At 42.8% G+C, this 27,500-nt stretch overlaps 1 protein-coding gene across 1 annotated transcript in view; it reads left to right on the top strand.

Moving 5' to 3' along the window:
* MGMT (O-6-methylguanine-DNA methyltransferase) overlaps window positions 1-27,500 on the top strand; it is a 168,551-nt gene that overhangs the window by 120,288 nt on the left and 20,763 nt on the right. Inside the window, exon 4 of the mRNA XM_040605394.1 lies at window positions 13,079-13,236. Within this exon, the coding sequence (XP_040461328.1) occupies window positions 13,079-13,236 (158 nt within the window). The remainder of the gene's footprint in view (window positions 1-13,078; window positions 13,237-27,500) is intronic.

Raw genomic sequence — 27,500 nt, forward strand, 5'->3', positions numbered from 1 at the left:
TATAGTGTCTGTACATAGGTAAAGACAGAAATCCACCCTACTTGATAAGAGAAATTTATATTATTTATATGGAACAGAACAAACCAATTTACAAGAAAGGCACTTAAGTGGGAAGCTTATTTATTAATGAGTGTAGGACACAAGCTAATGGGGTTGTAATGCAGATGCACCTAAAGCTCGGAGGACAGCAGTCTCCAAGGTCTGCTTACTACTTCAAAAGAGAGAGGAGAGAAAGCATACTTGAAAAATATTCCTGCACAATTCAAAACAGAGTTATGTAAAGTAGTTTTGTCTGTCTTACCTTAGAAGGATGGCCTGTGAGTGTCTCCATTGCTCCTGCCACAGCACGTCAGTGGGGTTTCAGATCAGGAATGTGCCGGTGCTGGGGCTGTAATTCACAGCTTCCACTAGAGCCCACCTTGTCCTCCTTGGGGGGGTTCAGATGCGATTGTAAGGCCATATCAGGTCCACATCCCAGGGCAGCATCTCTGCGTGGAGAACTCCTGAAGCTCCCAGATCCCAGCAGCGAGGCATCCTGCTGGGATCCAGAGGTTTGTGGGAGAAGCGAGGAGCATGCTGAGGCCAAGGTGGTCCATGAAGGGGAGAATTTGTTTAAATTACAGTTCCTATATTCAGTATTTAACAAGCTTCTTTTGAGGCAGCAGTTTATAGACTCTTATTTCAGTTAATTATAACAGCAGTTTTTTGAAAGAGTATTTTTATTGGTTTTATTGATGTGCCCTACTGTTTTTCCAATCCTTTGATTGGGTTCTGCTTGGTTACCTGCGAGGAGAAAGGCTTGCCTCCCCTGTTCGGAAGATGCAGTAGGTGCTGGTGGCAGAGGCAGGTGATGGGCTGCTCAGGACCTGGACCGCTCCCAAAGGCTCCCACAGCCCTCGGGGGGCTTCCCGTGGTGCCGGCAGAGCCACCTCAGGGACAGCTGTGGGTCTTTCTCTGGCTATACATGCCCGTGCCATAGTGACAGTCCCCTGTGTGCAACGGGGTACAATTACACAAAACCCCCAAAGAGGTGATCCGTGGCGTTTTAGTGCGTCACAAACAATAAACAAGAAGTGCTGACAGATGTTGATTAAAATGAAGGACAGTATTCCCTGGTTTTTGTCCTTCCTGCTGTTGTAGGGTTGTGGTTTTGGTTTTGAGGCCAAATTGGTAAGAAGTAAAGCCAGTTCTTCGTCGGGTAGTGCCGTTTTAGGAGAGATCCTGCCAGCCCTATAGAAAAGCTTTGGAGAGCTATATTTATTAACTATGCTGCTTTAATTGGCATGTATGAGCAGGCTCTTTTGAGCGCCCTGTTCTCAGCCTATATTGACATTAAACTTTGGATGATGAATGCCTGCCAGGAACCCAGATCTGGACAAGCTTCATGATGTTTTCACCTGATGCCAGTGTTGGTTTCTGTGTTTTCTGAGTGCCCATACCTGGTTCAAAAAAGTAAGTATTTCTTTGAACTGATGTTAGAAGCTTCACGGTAACGTGGGGAGGGTCAAACTGGCCTCAAGGGCTTGTGTCAGGTGCCTTTCCTGCCACCCTTTCTCCCATACAGCTGCTTCGGTGTGCAGAAGGGCCTCATACATATGAGGGAAATATTTTCATAATTTTTTTCAAGCAGCAGATGGGCAGCACGTCTCCGGTCGTGGCAGGAGTGTGCATGTCAGGCCATACGCCAGTCCCTGCCCTGACGGGAGATGCTGCACATCAGGCATCAGGTGAGCCTATGGCCGGTCCTAACAGGACGTGCTCAGAGGGCACAGACTGCATTACACCCAGACCGGGAACTTGCTTTGAAAAATGTCCTGATGAGTTGAATTTTTAAGAGGTTCCTGATTTATCTGTATCTTAATTCATTTTAATAGGCTGGAGTTATCTGCAGGTGCTGTTGATTATAATTCTTGGTGCTCACTTTCATCTGGAATTCATGCACTAACGCACGTCAAGGTGGACATCCAAAGTCAGAGCCCAGTTCCAATAATTCAGCCTGAAGTTTTCCTCCTTTGGTTTCCCCAGGCACCAGTAGAGATCAGAGACCCAGGTCGTGCAGTATAAGGGTTATAATGTGCATTTTAACTGCCTGAGGTTTGGGTGGTGGTTGTTTGGGGTTTTTTTAAATCCATGCATAATTGACATTATATCTATCTTAGTTATGTAGAAAAAAATGTAAATTTTACTTCAGGTACCAGTTAGCAACTGGGTTATTGCTATGAGGCAAGCTTCTGGATAGATGTGGTGGGGGTTGTGTACGAGGTGATGCTGCGTGGCAGCTGCACAGGGCTGGGAAACAGTGGGGAGGGCTGTGGTGAGTACCCTAAAACGGAGGAGCTAGGTGGAGAAGCGAAGGGAGTCTGGTGTGCAGTTTAAGGGTCCCCTGCAGCCAGCCCTAACATAGTTAATTGCCTGTGATAAAACCGACCTCGGAAGTCTGATGGGAGAATTCTTTTATATAAGAAAAAAAATGTTTTGTAACAGTTTCTTGTAAGTGCTAAAATTAACTGACTTTCTTTTAACCTAATTATAGCTAGAACTGATGATATCACCTATGCTTAATGTTGCCTCGCATCTTCGGTGAGAGTGTGCTGCTGCCTGTAACTTGCCTGAATTTTTGCTTTTTGCTTTCAAGCATTTCATGTGAAGCATCTGCTTAACTGTTGCTGGTTGAGGGTCTTTGGGGCATTTGCTTGATCTCTGTCATTTTTAACCTAGAGCAGGGTGGTCCTTTCCAAGGAGAAGATACACAGAAATCGGGCTTTTGCTTTTTTAGACAAATCTTCCAGTCATTCTGCTGCCAAACCCACTGATTTGAAACAGAAATACTTAGGAGGAGGCCACTCTGATACTAGGAACACTTGTGTTTTCCAAATCTGGCCTAGCAGATGGCCTTCGGAAAGTTTCGTTCCTCGAGGGGGAGGGGGTCTCTGGGGAAGCAGGTCTCCGGGCTCCGCATGGGGCTGAGCACAAAGGCGATACAGCCTCGCAGTGCTGACGAGCACCAGAGCTAACTATACTTTTCTTGACCTGCCCGAATTATTTCTGCTAGCACAAACGAGGTAGTAAACGTGCCAGATGAGAGAAAGAGGAATTCCTGGAGAGAACAGGAATTAAGTCTGGAAAATAAGTGGCTGGGAGCCAGGAAGAAAGCAGTAAGTGAATCATGGGCCAGCACAGAGGTGGACCACGAAATCTACTGTAGAGCAGCAAGGCCAGGCAACGGGTAGTACTGAGATGGTCCCAGCAAGGTGAGTTAAGGAGGATGGGTGGTGGCCAGGGTAGGAAAAGGGCAGACGATTGAAACTGGCCAACGTAAGGAGAGGGAAGGAGGTTGGCATGGGGTGGACAGTGAAGCAGGGCTTGGGTCATTGGGGGACACAGCAGAAGACCGAGGGAGATGAAGAACCGTAACTTCTTAGGGGTTGTTCTTGCACCTCACTGTTGTTTTAACAGAGATCTTTGTCCATAATGAGTTAAGCTTCTCTGAAAACACAATAAATATGTTCAGGAAAAATAAGCCAAGACCACACACGCACGTAGCATTGTTTTCTTTGAACGTGTTTCTTGTGTTCCTGGGAAAGTCCGCCGCTCGCTGATTGCTGTGTTTCCTCCATGGTCTCACAGTACCATATCCCAGGGAAAGATCTTGTTTGAAATCTGTGTCTCTCTATATAGAATTCCAATCAAAACTTTAATGGTACAGGGCAGTGAGTAGCATTTAATGACCTTCAGTGCTATCACTTGAGTCTTTTGGGCATTGACATTGATTTTCCTTATCTTGGCATGTGAAGACAGGAGTCTCACTCCCTTCTTTAACGTGTTTGCTGGTACGCACTAGTAGCACAGAATAAGCAGGCAGCGGCTTTGCAGGCATCACGGCTGGCAGCTGCAATGGGCTGCGCGTACTGCAGCCTCGGGTTTGTACCTGAATGTAACGTCATTAACTACAAGAGTCAAAAAAGCAACTAGGCCGTTTGGATAGCTATGTGTTTTACTCGGGAGGTGCATCTGTTTATTTGGAATTTGTGTTCGGTACACAAATTTTTGTGCAGATGCTTCTTTTTCAGGGTAAAAGAGAGGTACCATTTTATTGCAGAATTTCTGACCAGTCAGATCTGTAAGAATTTCATCCTCAATAACAGATACAGGCAGAATGGAGAAAATATCGCAAAGGTTGTGTGACAAGGAGTAAGCCTTACTCAGTTCTGAGTTCTCCTGCTCTTGCGTAAATGCATCACTTTCTTCTTAACAGGTCTTAAAAGGAATTGCAGTGGGGTCACTCAACACCAGTTGAGTGTTATTTCTGTTTATTGCAGCTCTCATCCTTTTTTTAATCTCTTACTGCTTTCATACAGACACTTCATTTATAAGAAGCTAAATTAAACTATGTAAGGATGTGCTTCTCCATGAATTCTAAACCTAAAAAGCTGCTTTGTTCATTGATTCAGTTGTGGGGGAGAACGCAACACAGACATACGGCTATTTGAACTCTTTATTTGCCACACTTACAATATTAATAACACTGTTTCTAGAAGTTGTCACATCAAGTAAAAGATCTTCATTCCAGACTGTCTTTTGGGGCCAAATTGAGACTGGATGCATGCATTTAATAAATTGTAGTCTCAAGTAGTCATTTTTGTAAATAATTAGCTTCAGTGAAAGAATAAGTTAGCATATTGTATGCATCTAATGTTGCAAATGTACATACAGCAAACTTTCCTATTAATCAACAGTCAAGCACTGTAAGTTGGGTCTCATACATAATGAATTGTTCTTAAACCTCATGGGTTTCATTGATAGAAAAATAAGAGAAAACACAAGTGTAGTAAGCTTTTGAATAAAATTTAACGAGATTGCTCTGCATCCTGTAATCATTTTGGAATCATTAGAGACCAGATAATTCATCTGCAGTTTTGGGGTGGCTTTAGCCTTCATCTATCAAAGAAAGACTATTTAAATGACATTTAGGTGTTGATAAAATGCATTTTTATTTAATTTCACAATATATTTGTGTTATAAAAATGCCAGCTAACTCTACATTTATTATGTAAAGAATAATGCTGCATGACTGAGTCTCATTTTAATGTTAATTTTTGTGTTCTAATCATTACTGATCTTTTTCATTTGAAAAGGAACATGCCAGCTATTTCTCTAAGAAAAAAATGATTTGGTAAGACAAGCACAGATCTATGTAAGTAGAAGAAAAAAACAGGCAGCCTTCACTTTTTCAGACAGTGCAGCTGTCTGTAGAAGCTCAACTTCTGGTGCATGCACGAGTGTTATGTGGAGAGTAGTCATTTGCAGATAAAATAAAAAAATGCCATTTAAAACAAAAAAATTACAAAACACTGTAAATTATACTTGCCCCTCATACCTATTTCATGGCAAGGGAGTTACCATTCAGATCCCAGAGAATCAGCAGTGAATTCCCTTGCAAATGTAAAAATTTACTCTTATTTAGGAGGTCTTCACAATTAACTATACTAATGACCCTAAGCCCTGGAGATGCTCGATCCAGCTGATGTGCTCTAGCTGATCGGTGCCTGGGGAGTAGTTTAGCCATGGGTGCCCACTGCCAGGAGACATTCCAAAGCAACGGCAGCTTTGGTTGGTGCAGGAGCCCGGCTGAGAGGCAGTATCCCGAGTAGCAGGCACCGGGAGGCAGGGCCCATGCTCATGTGCATGGGCTTCTCCGGTCCTTGGGCTGCAGCGAGGCATCTCGTGGGGAAAATGACCCAAGGACCTTTTTTTCTCACTGGCCTCAAGTCACTCAGAGACCCTCTGCCTCCTGTCTGATGCTCTGAGGACTGGTTTGTTCCTTGGGTGACTCACAGAGGGATTATGGCTACATACTAAACTCTCCCCGATGGCCATGACAAAATTCTGCTGTAATTGGGCAGTATTCCCAAAAATGTTTTCCTCTCCACCCATGGGTAGATTCTTTCTGTAAGATCCTTTTCCATAAGCCTGATGTCAAACACCACCACCACCTTTTTTTTTTTAACACAGGCATGAGGGTAAAAGCCGTTCAGAAGTCCACCCACATTCCCCCTCTTGTTTGACATTAAGTGGGTCTGCAGTCTCCAAGAGAGCCATGTCTAAATTGCTGTCAGATCGCATCAGGCGCGCTGGCCGCCAGGCAGGGCTGCCGGGTCATGTCAGAGCCCATTCGTTATAGCTGGATTCTGCCGCAGCGATGGGCCTCTGGTCTTTCTCCCTTAACAAGAGGATTAGCATGACAGCCACACGGAGCTCTGTGCAGACAGTCACCCAACACTTGCCTAGGTTGGGCTTCAATTACCCCTTGGGGCGGCCGCCGAGGTTGGGTCTCCCTGGTGTGGCACAGCCTCAGGTCCAGGAGACCCCATCTCTCTGATGGGCTCCCTGGTTTGGGGAGGGTTTCCGTGATCTTCCCCCAGCTCCCTGCTTTTTTGGTGTGTTTTGTATTGTTTGGGGGGAATTTTGAGAAAAGAAAAAGAAAAAAAGGACTTTTTAGTACAAGGGGGGGTTTCTTGCTGTTTTATTTCTGTTACCTGCTCCTCCATTAACGCATTCCTGTAAGGGCTGTTTTTTCGTCCTTACTGGATGTAGGGTAATTTTGATAATTTTTGGACCTGTTTAAGGCGCAGACTTCTAAGAAATCAAATGGCTAAAGAAGCGTCAAAATACAGAGGAAAAAACCATGGATGTGTCCCGCAGACACTAATTCTTCCTACTTACCCCAGCCTGGAGGTGCTCTTCAAACTGGAACGCTGAGCACTGTGCTCCCCTATAAATGTGCTTGCAGATTTCCAGGGAGAAACTGCAATGTTTCCTATTACAGGTTTAATTAACATTTAGTATCTGTGTCTGCCAAGTTATTCTGTCTCTTTTTCCTGCTTGTAAATTGTGAGGCCGTAGGTGCTGGGGAGCCTCAGGAGCAGCGCGGGGAAGTCAAGGCTTCCTTTTGGAGACAGGTCTTTGCCTTCTGCTCTTTCTTGCCTGCCCCTGCCTCTGCCCATTGCAACTTCTGCAGACACTGGGGTTGCTGCTTGGCGCTTTCATCCTCTGGACTCTTCCTGTCTTTCCCTGTCTGCCCATGTTAGGCTCGGTGACATGGACATCTGACGGTGGTTTTGATGACGGCAGGCTAAGAGAAGGGTTTGGTGAGATTTTGTGGCATTTGCATTGCAAAGAGCACAGCTGATGATTGCTTTCACAGCATTCTGGTCATACCAAGACCCAAAAGCCTCTTAATTAGGACCACTTTATTTATAACTTAATATACTATTGGTTATTAATGAACAAAAGTGCATGTGTTTTTTATTCAGGGAACACAGTGGGAAAGATTATGGACGCCCTTAAAAGACATAGAATGAAATGTGGTTGAGTGTACAAATATGTTTATCTTCTATATGCCTAAAGATAGTATATTGCAAACCCAGTGATCTGCAGTGCCACGTGTACCATGGTGTCAACACGCAGTTCAGTTGGTAACAGCCTGGCAAAGACCCTAATTTTCCATGAGAAGAAATTGGGAATTTATATGTAAGAGCATACATTCTGTATCTTTGTTTCTATTTATTTTTCCTTTTATGTCGTTATCCCTGCTGTTACCTGAGTGGAATTGTTGTTGTTAATGTAATAATGAATTGTCTGAGTCTGCCCGCTTGTACCAGTGACCCTCAGCTGGCTGCAGTCTAGGAGGAGTTGCAGTCATCTTTTTTCACGCCAGTTGGGGAGCTTTTTTGGTTTCTATCCTAACCAGATTGAGATAAAGGGGTCTCTTCTTCATTAGCTCAGCACCTGAAGCAGTTTAGAAACCTCTTCCTAGGCAAACCACTGGTGGGTGAAGTAGTTATCCGGGGAGAAATCTTTCAGGCGTGTGTGGCTACAGGCTGTGGAAGGGAGCATTGGATGTTGTGTTCAACCAGTCAATTATATTTAATATATACAAATATTTTATAAATATATAAATATGCTTTGGAAGCCAGTAAAACATTCTCATAACATTTACCCTAAGGAAGCTGCCAGCTCTTAGCTTTAACCGAAGGAAGCTGCCAGCAGAGCTGTTGTGATATATTCTCTTTACTTGAAATCGTGCAACTCAAGGTCCATCTTGTAGTGTTTCCATTCAGGTTTATTAAGGACTGACTGAGGCAAAAAGTAGAAGTGAAATAAATAAGTAGAGGCATACCAGTTTAGAACACGGCTACCCACTGAGGCTTCTCACAGCCTTTCTCTGGTTTTCATTATGGTTAAGCTATTTAGGATGACACTGAAGCCAATCTGCTGCTTACATGTTTATTTTGGAAGCACGTTAGAAACTTCCAGCTCTTGGCAAGTGGTTTGGAAGGAGCCTGTTAAACTGAAACAGGTGGTGTTTCTGCTTTTCTCCCCCTCTGCTAAAACCATCTTTTCCGTCATTTCATCCCATGCAAACACAAGAAGTCACAGAAGAAACGCGGCTGGGATGGAACCTCGGGAAGACACCTCTCAGCTGCGTGGACGCCAGAGCCAGCTGGCTTCCTTAGCTTGTTCAGTCTTAAACAAGAGCTGTAATGGAAATAAATACGTAGGATTGCAGTAGGAACAGTATGGAATAGCTGTCGTATGGGTAAGCTGGAGCAGCAGGTCGGCTCTTGGGCTGTGGTGGATTCCTGTGCTGGGACTGACCTTACATCTCTCTAGGACTTCACCACCACCGAGAGATGAACGCGCAGGCTGGAGACCTGCAGCAGCAGCAGTTGTTCCCCAGCCTGAAACAGAGTCTCCTTCTGAGAGACATCCAACTTAGAAACAAAAAAAAAAAAAAAAAAAAAAAAAAAAAAAAAAAAAAAAAACCCAAAAAAAACCACAAACAAACCTAGGTCTGTATTTTTAGATGTCTGCTTTTTATAGCTTAAAACAAGCATTTTTTTTCTGTTTGAGGAGTGTGTAGTTTTAATTAAGCATCACATTCTAAAGCTGTGTAGATGAGTCAACCACCTGGAGCTGAATATCCCTTGAACATCACCATAAAGTTAAGCCAGACATCTAACTTACTGCACACGTTAGAGGCTGGCACATTGATGTAAACAAAAAAGTTTCCATTAAAAAAACCACAAAACAATACATCCATAAAATGCAACAGTTGACCAAGTGAAAATATAAAAACCTCCACTTTTAATTTTTTGAAATGCCAGGCAGCACCCAACACAATTCACTGATGAAAACAAGTGCAGTGACAGTCTCCAGTGAAAGTGCAAGTGATTTAAACAAGATTGCTGCATTTTAAATAAATGCTTCTCATTATTTTATCCACACTGGGAAATAAAAAAAAAAAAAAAAAAAAAAAAAAAAAGGTTTTGGTGCTTTTTAAGGAAGGATAATTGAATTCTCCAGGGTGAAAGTGAGGCAGTCTGATTTCTTACACCTTCTGGTTAGTTTCTTGCATTTTTAGATAAATATGTTTTCTTTTCCTGTATAAAAGTAAAAATTACATCTTGTTGAATCACAGGTTTCAGACGAATGGCCATTTGGCTGTCACTGTGCATGCTGCTGGCTCTGCTTTCTCCTGTCCATCTTGATATTAGAGATGCTCAAAGATCAATGCATGGAGTAGCCTGTTCCGAAACTTTCCAAGAAGTCTAACATTGAGCAGAGGAATTTCACGTGAGGGGAGAGATTTCTTGTGATGTAAATCATCTGCTCTCCTTTTCTTCTTGCGGCTGTTTTGAGACAACTTTTCCCTTGCTTTTTGAAATGGGCATACGGTTTAGTTGGACCAAAGCGTGGCTTTGAAGCCTGAGAAAATCCTTTAAAAGGCTGGTGTTTTAAGCTGAATTTTTCATGACGAGGTAGTTTGTAGAAGGAGTGCTGCTATGCAACTTTGGAAAGAGTAAGGGGAGGAGGGCCAGTAGAAGACACCCATGCATAAGTTATGTTCATCCTTTTTCTTTATTAATGCTGTCAAATTCCCAGGAATAGCTGTTAGCATTTCTAGCCAAGCACAATTAATGTGAAGACTTTTTGGTTGTTTAACTTTCTGCTGATTTGAAGCTCTCAGCATGTATGTTGGCAATAAACTTTGTATCCTACAGGAAGAGAAGTCAGTGTATTCTTAGAAAGCAATTCATTTTTTTCTCGCAAATCTTTTGCTTTCTTGACCAAGGTGGAGGTGGCCATGGAGGTGGCAGGTACAGGGAAAGTGTCTGGTGCTGACGTTCTGGGAGAATGTTCTCATCAAAAACATCTAGAGATGTTCAGCAGTGAGAAGGCACTGTTCTCGAAAGCAGTGATTACAAAAAATGGAACATTAAGACTTACATCCAAACATTCCTGCCAGGGAAGACCTGGTGGAAGTGATCAATGTGTGTGTGATGGCAAGGCGGAACATAGCCATGCACTGGGATGGCCCAGCCTTGCTACAGTGCACAGTAGGTTCCTGCAGCCCTCCCAGCTACACCTACAGGCAAAGCAGCTGCTGTAATTTGTGTCATTTTAAAAAGATTGATGGACCTTTATTCTGCATGTTAAATATGGAGCTAGTCGCCTGGTGGTTGCCTTGAGGCTTCAGGCAAAGCCCTGAGCAGCCCACGCGCCAGCCTCAGCAGCACTGCGCCTCGCCGGCTCTGCCGTGCTGCTCCCACCTGTTCTGGGGCAGAACGATGGTACTTTGGTGCCTTCCTGGAGCAGGAGGAAATTGCAGCGTCTCTTTGGCAGCATCAGGCTGGGGCGGTTGGAAGCAGAGCTGGGAGCCCAGCTGCTGGGGACTGCTCTCTTGCAGAGCGGCGAGGAGACGAAGTCTTTCGGTTTTATGATGATATTACAGTCCAAATCATTTCCAGACTCCCAAGAATGTGAAACAAGATGATGTGAAAAACATAAGGTTCCTGTAGTTTTGAGTGCTTTCTATGCTCTTCCGGATAAATGGAGCAGAAAAGTCTCCCAACTTCTCTTTGAGCTTTCAGAGGCATTATTATATTCTGTAGTTATTATATTGTCGTAGCTCTAACAATCCACAGTAAAACTGAGCCATATTCTGCTGAGTGTTGTACATGTGCAGAATAACGGATTATCCGTGGTGTCGAGAGCTTGGTTTGACATCCGTGTTGTAGCTGTCGGTGCAAAAAAGTTTATGCATGACTTCTCGTACTTTTGTTTTTAGTGAAGATATTACTAAATAGCAAAATAACATAAATTAGATATCAGTTTTATAAAGCAGATCGATAGTACTTCACACACACACAAATCAAAATTATTAATTTGGTAAATAAATGGAAAGAGAGGAATAAAATTTCACTTAATTTCTAGTGAATTGGATCGAAAGGCGATTCTTCACTTTTGTTTCGCCTCTGCTCCAAGCCATCAGCTTGCATTCTGGAGTGTGCGGCTGGAGTATTTTAACGGTCTCCGTCTGTGTCCCTCCTCTTCTCTGCCACTTTCTAATCAGTAATTATGTGGTCTTCGGTGGTTAACAATTAATCAGAAAGTGAACTGGGGCTGGGGGAGATGGCAGGGCCGTTTGATCATGCACCAGGCGAGTGACTGTAACCCCAGCCCAGCCCCTGCTTGCACATGGTTTACCCCGTCGAGCGGCAGAGCTGGGGCTGCTTACACCAACAGCCCGTCCTGTGTTCGGCTCCACGAGCTGTTGTGCGTCACGCGTGTGAAGACCTTTGGTCTCTCTGCGAAGGTGCCTCGTGGCAAAAGCAGGTCCGTCGTCTTTTATGCCATTACTGGTACATCACACATTTCATTTTCTTAGGCTTTCTGCTGGGAGGCAGCTAACCAAACGCTTTCGCTCACTTGCCACATGTCAAGCGTAAGGGCAAATACGGGTTGGAGCGCTTTTTCCCCATACCTGGTTGGCAGAATTGCTCTGGTTTACTTTCTTCCATTGTCTCAGGTTCACCTGTATTTTTGATATTTCTACAATTATCTCTCCTTTCTCCTGCTTTGTGACACATCCAGCCTTTCACCAGAAAACTATGCTGTGGTGGTTTAGCAGCATCCCATTGAGAAACTTCTTATTTTGGAGTCTGGCTGTATTTCCAGCCGGAGGGAAGAAAGAAAAAAAAAAAAAAAAAAAAAGCCTGTAAGAATCAGTAAACGGTAGGATAACTCACCAGTGGTGCTTAAGATTCTGGAAAGAAGACGACTGCTGGCAGGGCTTACTGTTTTGGCAGTCACCCTCCGTGTTGTCACCTTATTGGTCTTCTCATCGTTTCTCTTGGGTGCGTTGCTAATGGGCTCTGTTTGTTTATTGGTACACTGACACCGGTCTCTGCAGCTTTGAGAGACACCAGCCACATTGCAGCCTTGTAAAGCACCAAGAGAGCTCCACCACCCCTTCACCAGCGCTGCTTTTGCCTTCAGGATGGGAAACACGGCTGGGTATTTGCAAATCCAGTGTTCATGTTTTCATTGCTTTCATATACACGTTGCTCTTCCAGAGGAAAAGGAGAATAAAGTAGCAAGGGAAGAAGTACATTCTTGTTTACAGGTGCTTTCTGTTTGCTTGCTTTTGCTCTTCAGTATCCTGCAAGCACGAGCTGCCATTGAAAATCAAATGAATTCTCAATTGCTTCCTTCCAATTCAATAAGTAGAGAAAAGCAGAAACCGGCCACCGTCGCTGGAAGGAAACGGGGCAGAGGAAGGTGCGGGTCCGGCAGAAAGTCATTTCCTTTCCTCCTTTTCCCAGGGATGGTCCCTGGGGAGACGGACTGTGCCCTTGGGGCACATGGAGGAGAAGCCTCAGCTTCATCCACTCTGGAAGCACAAGGATGCATCATCTACCGTGGACTTGGGTGGTTTTCTTGCTCCCTGACATTTCCCACATACGGCATTTTCCTCTCACTAATCTTTCATGACTTTTTTTTACAGGTGTAAGCAACCTCATGTCATCATTGCATTTCTAGAGGTGATGAGGATGTGTGTTTGTTCTTGCTGTTACAAATCTTTTCACCTTTATCAGAGCAGAAAAAAGATGGAGTCTGACTCCAGATTGAATGTTTTGAGATTGTCATTTCTTTTTTGCTAATGTAGAGAGTATGAATATTCAGTCTTGTAATTTTGATCATTGTAACTTTACAATTCTGCCTCTCGCAACAGGGCAGAGTCCTCAGCTGCTTGCGAGGTGTGCGAAGGCGCGGAGGAGATGACGGAGCCGCTGAAGCAGTGCACAGCCTGGCTGCACGCCTACTTCTGCGAGCCAGCAAGGACGGCGAGCCTGCCTGTGCCAGCCTTCCACCACCCGCTGCTCCGGCGAGGTCTGTGCCCGGGGGCGCCCACCCCCTCCCTGCTCCCAGCGGCCGGGGTGCTGCGGGTCCCCCTCCCTTGGTCTTGGGCAGTGGCCGTAGGAACGGTGTGGCTCAGCTCCCGACGGTGGCTGGCTGAAGGGTTGGAGTGTGAACACTTCTGAAGGGCACTAAGCTTTTCAGCAGGGTCACTGCTCAGTAAACTAGCTTTTTGCCAGCAAGGGGGGACGTGTCCGTGACAGCAGACATGTCATAGAAGCGGTTGGTGATAGCTCCTGTGAGGTAGGTATGATTTTATTCCTCAAAGTACCGTAGATTTTTTTAATATCTTTTTAAAAAAAGAACAGGTGTCGTTACAAAGAAGTTATGCTATTTATGTATTTAGATAAAAACAAGACCTGAGAAAAGTTTCTCCTTACCATTCTCTGTTCAGTGGCTGTGTTCCTGAAGGCCTTGTAACAGAAGTAAGTCTCTTGAAATGAAATAGATCCCGTTGCTTTAAAAAAAGAAATAAATCTCCAAAGTCAGAGTTTTGCAGTGCTTTCTTGTCTGTCCATGAACATCATCATTTCCCACCAAATAAAATCTTCATTTTACTAGATCGGTTTTTTAATTGTAGTAGCCTCCATAATGATATAGGACCATAAAGCAGCTAGTACCCTCTACGTGAGGTGAAGTAAGACAGCACTGTTTTTGATATAAACTCTGAATTGTATGTACTCTTTCTGTAGTTCAACGTGAAAGACACCTTTTTGATATGGGTGCATAGGTTTGTGATGTAAGGCCCAGGGACTATACTATACGTCTGTACCTGTGTAAAACAGTGGCCAGTGCTGCCTGTGGAACGCAGGGGCTGTTCTGGCAGGCACGCCTTTGCGAGCCGTAGCTACAAGAACTCAGCTGTCTCTACTGCTAATTGCTGGTTTTCTTCAAATTCCTGTAAATAGCAGGCTTCTTGCTGTTACGCTTCCTTATCCTTACATAAGAAGCGGTCATCATGCAGAGCGTTCTGCGGGTAATCAGGCTGTCGCTCTGGAAGGTGGGAGCCTTACAGCTTGTGAGCTTTGCACAGCACCTTTTCTTTAACGATGAACTTCCATCCTTATCCTTCCATGGTACGAAACTTTTTCAGTGCAAGATCTTTCCTAGTCAAATTACAGAGCGAGTACTGAGTATTTTTAAACAAAGTTGTATATCTCATCGTCTCCCTCTAAACTTTATGCAAACACCGTTTTTATCAAAAAAATTTTGTTTAGAAGTTTTGGTGAAACCGTCTTTAACGTATGGGAGGACAAGCAATGATGACGCTGTGATCCCTCATCACAGTTGCTAAAATGCTCGTAAAGTACAGCCTTCTGGGTGATTAAGTCATCATTTGAGGATATTTTGTTTTTATTAGCAGGGATGAAGTTAAGAGCCTTGTGAAAACTTTAGGGTTGGGGTGAATGTGAATGGGCAAAGCTGGGTGGGAAATAGCGACGGCTGCTGCTCCTTCCATCTCCGAGAAGCATCAGGGGAATTCTGCTTCCCCGATTATCCACCAGAAGATTATAAAACATTTAACATAATGCTTTTACTTTTATTAATTTTCCTAAAAGGGCTACTGAATTCTTCTTAGCTTGGCTAATGACATTTCTTGATGTAAGCGCTGCTGCTGTTGTTCCAGCCGGTGTTTCGGGGTTTAGCCGCGAGCAGGCTTGCCGTGACTTACGGTCAGAGTTGGCAGGGGACTTTGGTCCTTCCCTAGGCAGCAACCTTCCTGTGCGGGCAACACTGGAAGAGTCTGAAGTTTATTTAAAAGAGGAAAAATAAGTGAATTTCCTAATAGGAAGCTTCCTGAAGGAAAGTTCTTCAGCACTGTCCAAGTGCAAAAGTCCAACCGAGAGCTGCCTGCGGGGTTGGGACGGGACATGGCCAGTGGCCAGGAGCATCAGTGCTGGGTCTGCCTGCAGCACCCGCAGCTTCGTGGAGGATGCGGCTGGCGGTTCCGCTGGCCAGGCTGGCCGCGTGCCAGGCAGCGGTGGTCCTAATGGGATTTGACCTTCTGTATCGCAGGTTCAGTGCTGGGAGAGGCTGGAGTGTGTTTTTCTTGTTTTAACATGTGCAGGTTCAGGTTTTTCTAATTTAGTTCAGTTATTCGTTCTTGAACTGAGACCAGGTGTGCATGTTTTAGCGGGAAGGGCATGTGCATAATGGAAATACTAACAAAGAATTAATTGGCACAAATCACAATGACGGAGAACATTTCTGTTCTTCTCTTACATTCTCTAGTAATGTTTTTGTAAAGTAGGAAAAAATTATATTGGCAGGAATGTGGAAATACATGTCAAAAATTTGAAGGGACTATTTTCGAAAGTTACTTAGTAGAAAGGCAAGGTAAAAAACACATTATAATGGATTACGTTGTACATTTCAATTAATCTGTAAGTCAGAATTGCAGTAGTGCTAAATTAGGAATTTGGTATTTATTTACTTTTTCACATTTACATTTGAAAGTGCCTGCTCATTTCTCCAGGCACTTAAAAATGCAGAATAAACATAAGCGGGAGCATGAGGATCTAAAGCCGGGAAGACTTTTTTTTCCTCAGACTGATTTTCTTGCAGCTCTTCTAGCAAATTGTCAAAACCTTTAGCCCTTCTTTTCTCCCCTTCCCTGTAAATATGACCACTTATGGTGTGGTTCTTTGATATTAGGTGCTTTGAGTTCCATCATTAAGAGGGTTTGTGATCAGGACTGACTATTGGGTATCTTCTTCCTTAATCAGTGCTTATATCAAGTTCTATTTTTCTGGGTTTTTTTCTGTGCTGGCGTCATCTGAGGACAGGAAGGGTTTTGCTTCTGTCGAACACATGAAAGAGATTCCTCATTTAACAAGAAAGTGTAGAGTGCTTTTGGGATGAAGCACTTCTCGATTCATGGTCAATTTTCTGCAGCTACTTTTGTGCCAACTGGGAAGGCATAGTTCCTTGTGGAGGCAAGGCCAGTGATGATCAACTTGGATATGACAAAAGTGGAGAGATTTGCAAATTCAGAACGTAGAGCTGCCTTGCAGAGTGCAGAAAGCCATCCCGCCATGGCGGCAGCACCCAGCGCAGCGTAGCGCCCATAGCTGCTCTGAGTGGTGGTGCTGTTCAGTTTAGCCAGTGCAGCCTATTTTTTATTTTTTTTTTTTAATACCATTGAAAAACTGGAATTTTCAACAATTTATGTCATGGCCAGTGCTTAATGTGGAATTTCACTGAATAAAGAAAAAGTCATTTTTTCCCCACTTCTCTGTAGCATGACTTCAAGGTGTTATGCCTCAGAAAAATCCCTGAACATTTAGAATGGGAAGTGATTAATTGGTCTTAATGTATCATGGTCATTAGCCCCCTTTATATATGAAGAAGAAAAATTGACCCTGTTATTGTTTTGAAGGCTATGCATGAGTTGCTTGATTTGTGCATCTGCGAAATGGAAAAGGCAATGTTAAATTGGCCAGTCATGAATTTCCTGACTTGACTTTATTTGTGCTTGATGACCGTAGTGGTTGCGGTGTCAGAAAGCATTGCAGTGCTGGACACTGCAGCAGGGAATGGTTGTGTGTTTGCAGACCAGATGGCTCATTAGAGCAACAAGAGCAGAGGAAATTGGAGACACACAAGAGTTTTCCTTTGCCCTGTGACGAGCCGCAGCCCTGGGGCTCTGCTCTTTGCATGCCATGCCGTGCCATGCCACGTCCTCACCAGATGAAGACCTTTAACTTAGCAAAACCACACTGTTATGTTCTTGAGTCTGGAGTTCCTCCGTCGGGTCCCTGCACCAGAGGCGTAGACCTGAAGCAAAGCCGTGCCTTTCAGCTCAGCCCAGCTCAGTCACCCTGTTTCTTCAAATATGCTGTGAATTACTGTGTCAGTGCGAGGGAGGAGGTCTCTGCAGGTCGGCCAGTGGTGTTCACCTGTGTTGCCTTGCAGAGAAAAACCATGCAAAAAGATGGAGAAGGAACAACCTGAGCATGGATAGCGGTGAGGTGAGCTTTGCAAGCCAGATCAGTAGCTGAAATTTTCCGTGCATAATGCATGTTACTCATCCAAGAAGGGATATTGATGAAACATCTCATATATAATGGGAGCAGACAGTCTTCAAAGAAACTGGTAGTACCTCCATCCTCCCTCCAAGATGACTTTGCTCCAGACCCAGGCCTGTAATCAATAATTACCCTTGTGATTTCCTGGGAGCCTTCTCGTTCAGCAACTGGAACCACAGCAGCATTAGACTAGTGAACTAGGTGTAGTCCCTGCAAAAGACAGCAAAGCACACTGAAACACCAGTTACGGGCTGAAGAAACTATTCACGTTCTGGTGTCACCTCTGTGGAGTTGGACTCGTCCCTGCAGGGGGCTGCAGGTGGCCTTGAGTCGCTCCCTCTAGAAAGCATTGTTGGAGAAAATCCTGCCACTAATTGCATCTTGATTACCCTTTCACCTTCCTGCCAGTGGCACATAGTAGCACATCTCTGTTTTACTGGTTTTGCACAGTCTAAACTGTTAAAGAAAATAATCTACAGCAAATTAAGAAAGAAAAGTAGATTTTATGCATTCTGATTATAACTCAGCAAAGGCCAAAGTATTTTTTTTTCTCTTTGTGTTTGCAGTGCTCAAATCACAAGTTATCTGAAGATTGTGGGGCTGTTCATTTGCTTACTTCTGAGACAGCAAATTCAACATTCCATGAATGCTTACATTTAACAGAAGTGGGTTTAATGACCATACTGCTTATGCTAATTACAGTGTGCAGTATATCATAAGAGTAATTTTTTCTCACATACAATTTAGCCAAAAACTTTTTCAATAGATGAAGATTATTTAAATAAGGAAAACATCTACATTATTAAAATGAACACAGATCTCATTTCCCTTGCTTTAAATTACAAGTTTTTAAAACAAAAATCATTAAAATCATTGAATTTGTTGAGATACTGCCTAGTAAATCTAGAAAGTTGGAAGCTTCAGGTGCCGGTTTGTGGATAATAGGATAGCAGCTCTGTGTTCACATTCAGTGAGAAAGAAATGGCTGGTAAAAATGTCATTCTTTAAAACATAAGAATGAATAAACTACTTTTCAGGAGCCCCAGAAGCAGGGCGAGAAGGTCTGAGGCTCAAAGTGGAGAAGATATGAAAATACCTCATCAAAAGAGTAGGAGTAGGTGGAGGACACTCGGGGATGTCGGATGTTCTGGTCGGTCTTGGGGTCACTGCACGGCTTCGTTTTATGTAATGAAAAAATAAGCAACATTACGTTGAGGTGATTTGTAGCCTTGAGGAGAACAGGAGAAAATGGGAGTTAAGGGTGAGAGCAGGTGAGAAATGGAAAGGATTAATTTGACCTTTGAATGCATTCATTGAGCTGTAGGTAGCTTAGGTCATTAGTAGAAAAAGTAACTATTAGCACGTTAAGTTCGCCACAAACTTAAGAGTTTTCTGCTCACTCCGAGAACGATGTTTGTGTGGGTGTTAGCAAGACAGTAAATATTAAAGTGAATGATTTTATTTGTAATTTACGTCACGGTTTTACTTGTAATTCTTAAAGTGATGGCCTATGGATATGAGAGATATCTATAGAGACGTATGTTCCGAGTACTATGTAGTTTTAATTCTCTTCAGTCCTCTGGATGACTTCTAACGTTATTTGCCCTTTTAAAATGAATTGTACTTAAATGACTTTTCTAACATGATCTAATATACATAAATCCATACACAATATCTGAAAATACACTAGCTGGCTGGAGCTTACTAGGGTGATACGCAGCCAGATAGGGTGCTAAAGCAATACAAGTAGTTTTGGGTTTGTTTGGAACTTTTCTAAAGGTACGTATTTTCATATTGTGTGTACGTACATGTCCAGGGGCAATGTGTTTAGTCAGTCCCGTAGTGATCCTTTTTCTCAACGGTAGTAAAGTTGAGGCTATAAACATCAAATGTTACATCAAGGACCAGTCGCTGCGATTTCCTTTCTTTGTCTTAGATATGTGTGTATACATGTTTTATAAAACAAATAAATCGGTTTTGAGTGGCAGGTATGGTGCAGCTGACGGCCCTACCTCTCACCAGTGCGGTGAGGATGGCACAGTGGCCAAGCCCCAGGCCAGGCAATGCCACTTGGTCACTTGCCATATTCAAGGCACAACCAGCCTCAGTGATAAAAGCGGAAGACTCAGCCTAAAGAAAGACCTCCAGGAGCAAACCTCTCCCAGTATCATCTCTCCATGTTTACTTTATTTCACATCAAAATGGAAAAAAACGGTAAAGTTCAACTGGGAAAGTATGAGTCCACCAGCATTACCAGGTTATATTTATATTTTACAGAATCGAGTTGCCCTTTTGAGTAACCTGCTGAGGAGGAGGCAAGGCTTGTCCTTTCCTAGACAAATGCAAAATGTCATTCTTACCATTTATTTCTGCTGCAATTTGTAAAATTTTCTTAATTTTGTAGTAGAGATTCAATCCACTGAAGAAAAAAAGTTGAAAAATGTTTCTGACTTCAGCTTTTTCATTCCTGCGGCTTCATCAGACATGCAAATACGTTTTCTGTTTAGGCTTTTAGAAATCGTTAATTTAAAGTAATATGAAATAATCTGCTTGAAAACGTTAGTACTTCACATATCTGGACATGGCAGATTCAAGTGCAAAGAGATGACAAGCTTTCATATTTATGTCTGCCAACACAAAACTCAAATTCTGGAGACTGGCACCTTCTTTTATTACCATTTCATGTGAGAATAGTTTTGATAAGCAGAAAGTCACTGTTTCGCTAGACATTTAATGGATTTTTACAATCCAGTACTTTCCTACAGTTGTCTTCAAACAGAAATCAATCCTTTCCAATGTTCAAAAACGGAAGCAACAAAACCCAAAACTAGCCGGTTACTTATATGTCTCAAATTATTTTTCCAGCCCAGCTGACCCATTGCTTTCTTTCAATTTTTTGTATTTTAAACCAAAACTAAACAACAACAAAAACAAAGATCAGTACAAATGCATTCTGGACAGAAGTATTTACAAAATTCCTGACTCAGTTCCTGTTGAAATCAAAGCAAAATTCCTATCGTTTCCAGTGGCAGCTTATGTGGGTTTAAGTGATGAGTGTAAGTGTGTGAGGGTTTGTTTGTACATAAATGGCTTAAGGGGTTGAGGGCGGCGAGGCGCTGGCCCGGGCTGCCCAGAGCAGCTGTGGGTGCCCCATCCCTGGCAGTGCTCAAGGCCAGGCTGGATGGGGCTGGGAGCAGCCTGGGCTGGGGGAGGGGGCCCTGCACACGGCAGCGGGGTGGGACTGGGTGGGCATCAAGGTCCCTCCCATCCCAAACCGTTCTGTGATTCTGTGGTTGAGGAGTACTCTTAATTAGAGTTCACTGTTCATAGGATAAATTTTCTTCCAAACGAGCCATTTATGACTTTGGGCCCTATTAGGTGCACATGGCCTCTTCGCCGCGGTCCCTGGCACGCGGTCAGGATTTAGGCAAAGCCGTTTGGATGCACCGGTTCCAGGGTTGGCAGAGGAGACATAACTTGGTGTGGTTCATGGGTTATGGGTTGTTGGTGGAGCCTTGCAGAGTAACCACGGCCTGAGGTGTGACCTTTGAAACAGTCTTAAGTGTGGGGAGAGCAGTGGGTCCGTCCTATCATGGGGAAAGTGGTGAACGGGTCAGTTTTGTGTTTGTTTTTTTTTTTAAAAAAAATAGCATTGTCTTTTCAGTAGACTAATCCTTTCTTGTCAATACTCTTGACACTAATTACAGGTAGGCCACAGTCAGAATAAAGGAGCATTATCTAAACAGGGCGTGGTTTTAGGTAAGAGTAGATTGAAGATCCACAGCCCATGTCCACCTGTACAATATCACTGCATGATGGAAAGGTTTTTACTTGCTCAGAAAATTTGGGGATATTGGGGGAAGTCACGATGACTGAAATAGCTGCAGAGATGTATGAGTATCGAAATGAGTCCAGAACCAGGATTCTTTTTCAAAAGGAAAGTTTCTTGTTTGGCGTTTTGCACTATTTGGTATAAATTCACTGCCCCTGTGTTCGGGATGGCCATGGTGGGGTGGAAGAGGATGGAAGTGCAATATTTGCTCTCCCTTTGCTGCTCAGCTTGCTCTGAGCAAGGTACCACAGCCCTGTCTGCTGGTGGGTGCTCCCCTGCTTTTGTTGAGAAGTTTCCAGGACTTCCCCCAGAAGAAAGCTCCGAGGGCGTTAGGAGCTCACACATGTATCGTTGCGTATAACTGTGGTTGGACCAAGGTCAGGGCAGTTTCACTGTAACCTGCAGCTGTAAAAGCCCTGTGCGTGGGATGCTTCTTTATAAAGTCAGTGTGTTCAAAATCAGGTCCTTTCTCCTTCCATGAAATAAAAGGAGTAAGTTGACCCTGATTTAAGAAATATTTTGACCAACCTGGTAACTTTTGACATCGCTGCTTTCATTGCTGCTTTCATTGTATATGAAATCTAGATTAAAAAGTAAGAATGGAAGGTGGAGAAAAACAAACACCGATGTGGGAAAAAGACTTCTTGTATATGGAGTCACACGGTCATCATCTTCACCCAAAGCCCCAGACCTTAGCAACCTGCTAACATTGCAGACCTGTGAGGAATAAGTTTAATTGAATTCATTTTTCCTTTGATTTGTTTGCTTGCTTGCCACACATGCAGCCCATGTAACCTTTGCACTGCTACTTAATAAAAACCTATATAATCAAGATAAAAGGAAAGGATTTTATAAATGTAGCCTCCTCACCCACCCACCTATTTTATTAATGAACTTTCAGCCAAGTTTACTTAAATCTCCTTATCGATGGGAAATATCATCAATACTCATATACATTTAATCTGTTTGGTATTTCAAACGTTATATGCTCAATGTGAGTGTTACTATGGCGAGCACCTTGTTTCTAAATACCGTTAATTATTTTCAGAAGATGAAAGCATAGTGGCATTTACAACAGCCTTTACGTTAGGGGCACATAGATAAATTCAGCCGAGGGGAGGCCATTTTCTGGTATAGATACTTTGCTGCTGCTTGACCTAAAGATGGCCCTTTCTGACCTATTTTCACAGTGTTTTGCCATATCTTCTTTTGGAGTTTCTGAACGTGTGAGCTGACCAATATATTCTGGGAAAAACAAGGACTTGCTTAACGGTAAAAACATACTTTTCACTAGAAATTTGCATCCCGCACTCTTCTCAGAATAAAATATGCAAGAAAAACATAAATGGCATACTCTTTTCTTTCTTTCTTTCTTTTTTTTCCCTATGAATTGGGCCTTTGATGTTCAAGAGGAGCCAATATTAAAGGACATCCCTAGAAGGCTGTAGAAATTGTTCCTATTTATGACAAATGTAAAATAGTACAAATCTAGCTGAATGTGATGGTGTCATTAGTTTGTGAATCGCATCCTTGAATATAACTGTGGAGGAGCCAAATCGGTTTAAAAGAAGATAACAAAATGGTTTAAGCTACTTAGGTTGAATGCCAATTATATTTTAATATTCAACTGAGCATATTTTACTAAGAAAAAAGGCAGCGTCGACGCATGCATAACTCATTGGCAGCGTCGACCAGCTGTGCCACTCTTCTCTTCGAATCACTTTGTGCATTTTAGTAGCATGGTAATTTAGTAGAGAACTACCTGAGTGATGGCATTTTCAATGAGCAGGTAATCTACAGAGAATTTTTATATGGTTATGAGTTCTGTGCTTCAGCCTGGCAACACAAAAATACATCAAGACCAATTACGGTATCAACTTTCAGCGTGATACCCTTGCCACGCAAGTGCATGTATTTCTGCCCCAGGCATTTCAAATTGCATCTAATTTGAAATCTTTGGGGTTTTAATTAAATTTCAGAATATATGGAATTCTTCATTAGTACCTGCTCTGAATAGCAGATTATACTTCTCTCAGTCTCTCGTTAAAGAAGTAGGCTGTGGTAAATAGCATGTTCAAGAACTGATCATTTGTGGTGCCTGGATATTGGGAACAGAAATAGTGAAATGCAAAATAATATCAAAAAGATTATTAGTCCAGTGAGGGACTCTTGATTTGTATTTTAATGGAATTTTACATTTCTCTTAATGATTTGCAAATTGTCCTCTGATTATAAGATGCATTAAGCTTTTCATTTTAATGGAGAGACACAGCCATTAGCAGAAATTTTTTTCTGTCTTCTTTTTAGAGTGCTTCCCTGCAGCAGATAAATATTGAAACCATTAACACCTTTTGATGTACTTTATAGTGCTGCAGCTTGGACCGATACATGAATGAACGTGGCCTTTTATATTTTAGCACTTTGCTTGAAGCTCGTGGTTGTCATTACATAGGTGAACAATGACTAGAGCTATAGGTTTTCAGGCACGCAATAAAATGATGTGTATTTCCTTTATAAGTAATGTTCCAAATGGACATCATTCATATTTAATGCAAAAAGAAAATGTAAAGCCAACAAATGTCAAGATCTGAAATTCAGATGGAGGGTGCTCTGACCTTAACTCTGACCATCCTTTAAGGGAGGAGGGTTGCGGTGTCTCCTCCAGCAGGGTTTGTTAAGGATTCACACACAACTTCTCCGTGGGCAAGTACACTAACATGTTCTTTGTTGCAGACACAGGGCTATATGTACGCTCTTCATTTGTCAATCTGAAAGTCAAATTTCCTCCTTGCTTTCAGCTTAGCGTGAACCCTTAATGTTGTATAAACACGTTTGTGCCTGTGCTGACTTCATTGGGTTTGGCAGAAGGGCACGGGATAAGGAAACAGCCTCTTTTTTTGAGGCAGGCTGTGAAGCACGAGATGTATTTTCCTGATACTGCAGATTTATGTAAAATAGTGGGGCTGTTAGATCAGGTAAATGTGTACTTACTAGCCTTACTAACTTATTTAAAAAAAATAATTTATAATTAAAATAATTATAGAATTAAAATATTATTTGGAATGGCGAATCGTTCTTTAAGAGGTGTGGGACAGGGGTGGTTTTGAGCAGTGTGCTCCATTCCCCGACCCACCTGCTCCTCGCACCCCAAATAACCTGCGGTTATTTCTGGCTCTGCCTTTGCAGACCTCTCCTGGCAGGTTACCTGCAAGAACTTCCACCAAACGAGGTGGTTACTTTAGGGCTGCCTGTTAATTTAGCAAACTCCAGCCTCTGAAAAACCGTTGGGGGTCACTGATGGGACTTCTCTGTTTGCTTCCAGGATGTCTGTTTAAATAATTTGATTCTTGGGAACTCAAATTGCGTTCATTTATCAGCGCGCTGTGTATGATGGCACCGTTATCAGTCAAGGGGCTAAGTGACTTCCTGAAATCACACTTTATGTCTTCACAGTTGTTTTGCTGACTGCTTAAATGCATGCTCCTTAAAAAATGAAAGGAAAAAGAAAAAACGCACTCTTAACTTTGAGGTTGAAGCCAGAAGATTCTAGGAATTAACTCCTTTCAAATGTGCCTTGAAAAGATGTTGCATCATTTGTGAATTACTGTTTGTAATGTGCTATGTAAGTGTTAGCCTCATACATTAGATATTTATAATTCAATAATAAATTAATACAAACTAAAAAGAAAATTGGTACTTTGATACTGACTTAATTTGTACACAGTAGGCAAATAGTTACATTTTATTATGGTTAAGCAACTTAATGGATATTATTTTTAACTTGCACAATTACAAAGAAACTTACAGAAATCTAAAGACGTTGCTATTTTAGACAAGTTAAGATCTTATACTTTGTTCACATACTGGAGCACATTTGCATTGCATGTTTTACGTACTAATTTTCTAGGGCAGATTATCTTTGGTAACACGATCTTCACAAAGCAACCGAGGCTGTAGGTTTCTTGATCCGGAGTCATTTGGGAGTGAATATTTGGGGCCATGGTGAAAAATGAAACAGTAAAAAAATGTGATTGATGTTAAAAAAAATTAAAGAAAAAGAAAAAAAGAGGGAAAGCAATTTTGTGTGAGGCAGTGAAAACTACAGGAGCGATGATGGTGCATCCCGGCCTCCCTCCCCTGTCACACCCAGGTCCTCTGCCATCAGCCTCCCCCAGGAGCAACCAGAACACCTGGTGATTAACCACCATTGGGAAAGTATCGGTGGCTGGCACTTTTGAAGAGAGAGAGTGATTGCTTTCTCCAAAATAACCTGGCTCGGTGTTGCCCCGTTTCATGGGTGGATGTAGAACCGCTTTGCGCACAGGCTTCCTGGGGCACGCTGGTGAGCCCTCCTGGGCTGCACTGCAGTACGCAGTGTAGTAGCCTGGCAGGGAAGATGTGTCTGCTTGTAAGATGATAGAACAAATTCCACTCCGCAGAATCAGTTTTGCACAAGATGGTATCAAAATCCATGGATTTATTCCCATTTACATCACAGGAGCATGCTGGAGCCCTGAGATGATTAAAAAAATAATGTTGCAGGATACACACACGATGTTTAGAGCCCACAGCTTGATGTTTAGAGCTCACAGCTTCACGCTTACTTCATGGTGGTTCTGGGGTTTGTGTGTGAATGGAGGGCTGGGGGGATTCGAGCTCCTTGTTTGGGGTTTGTTGCTTTGTTTCTCTGAAGCTGCACGATTTCTAGGTCATTTATGAATTGAATTGAATTGGTATGCGTTGAAAATCGTGCTTTATCAACACATGTGAGTGGCCAAATCCTTTTTCTTACGTTTTGAGTTCATTCATAACCGGAATGACACTTGCAGCATATCCGTAAATCTTTGGAAGTTTTCCGCAGAACCTCCCTGCCCATTCCAGTCTACTAACTATAACCAGATGGTCCTGCCAACCCTTCTGAAATCCCAGTGTAATTAGGAAACTACATCATCCCTGATTTATTTAGGAACTGTGGGTAGGTTTGTGTGTCTCATTAACAGGACGGGTCAGGAGAAGAGCTGGATCATACCAGCACCTGGGAGGCTGCATTTTTGTTGAGTTCCAACACTGCAGATTGAGGTAAATTTAATTTAATTTTTGCTTTTTCTCCAGAGAAGGAGAGGAGCAACCTTCACAGGCCTGGCATCAGCTGTGGTGCTTTCAACAGGTCATAACAAGAACTCCAAGAAATGAGGGAAAAAAGAGGATTGAGGTGGGACCAGAAGTTCCACGTCAGTATCAGCCTGCAGTAATTTTAAGTCAGATGATGGCCAGTTGTGGCCTCTTGGCACACATGGCCCTTTGCTCTCACGCAGCAGTAAAAATGTCTACCAGAGCTCAGTTCTGAAGCTCAGTCTGCAAATTGCAGGTGATGAGGAGTATTTAGAAGACACCCAGGTGAAGTTCTTGGTGAGTACCAGCTCTTTGATGAAGTGAAATAGAGAAAAGTCACTCATTTCTTTCTACGTTGAATGGAAAAATATAAATTTAATTTTCTGGCCCAGTCACTTAGAAATTGCAGCAGAGCTGGTGCGTGCTGTCTCTGGAAGGACTATTCTGTGTCCTTTCCTGAACAGGAAAGAGGGTTGTATGGCATTAAATAACAATAAAATATGAAAAGTAACCTGACTTTCAAGTGAGTGAGGTAGTGGTTGATGTTCCTCAATTGCTGTGATCTGCAGGTCTATTGTATATATGTTTATAGTAGTTCCTGTGTGTTTCAGAAATATTCATGAAGTCATTAAGAAGTTATTTTTATGTATTTTGCAGTTACTCCCTGTTCCCAAAACTGACCTATTTGAAACAAAGCAAAAATATTTGCTCCTAGAATGACATTTTGAATGGCAAGCATAAACCTGGAGCAGAATCCTGTACTGATCATTAAACCTGGAGGTACAGCACTGTAGAAATACCAACAGGTCTTTGTTGGTGCCTCAGCAGCAGAGGCGGGTGCAGACCTGGGATGCTTGTCTTGGTCTTTGGCTGCTTGTCTTAAACCTTGCTGTGCTCCCGTGCAGTGCCCACAGCGCCATAAAAATGCAAAGGTATGATTTAGATGTTTCCAAACCAAAACTTTGAGTGTTTGTCTAATCTTAAGCCACTTGTGTTCATATGCACAATGATTCTTTTAGAAGTCTTGGTATCTTGGATCCTCTGGGAAGAGCTTGTCCATGGGGTCCTGCCATGCGGATGCACGTGGAGGCTGGAGCCTCATGTCAGTGCTCAGTTAGGGGAGGAAGCTGAAATTATGTAAAAACAGAATTTTCTCTTAAAACAGCAGTATTAAACAATTAGTCATTTTATGCACACCATGGCATTTCCTGCTTCCTAAAGTAACATATTACCACTTAAAATATACCAATTTTTTGCTTATTATT

The sequence above is a fragment of the Falco naumanni genome, chromosome 9 (genome assembly GCF_017639655.2).
Source record: "Falco naumanni isolate bFalNau1 chromosome 9, bFalNau1.pat, whole genome shotgun sequence".
In the NCBI taxonomy this organism is placed as follows: Eukaryota; Metazoa; Chordata; class Aves; order Falconiformes; family Falconidae; genus Falco; species Falco naumanni.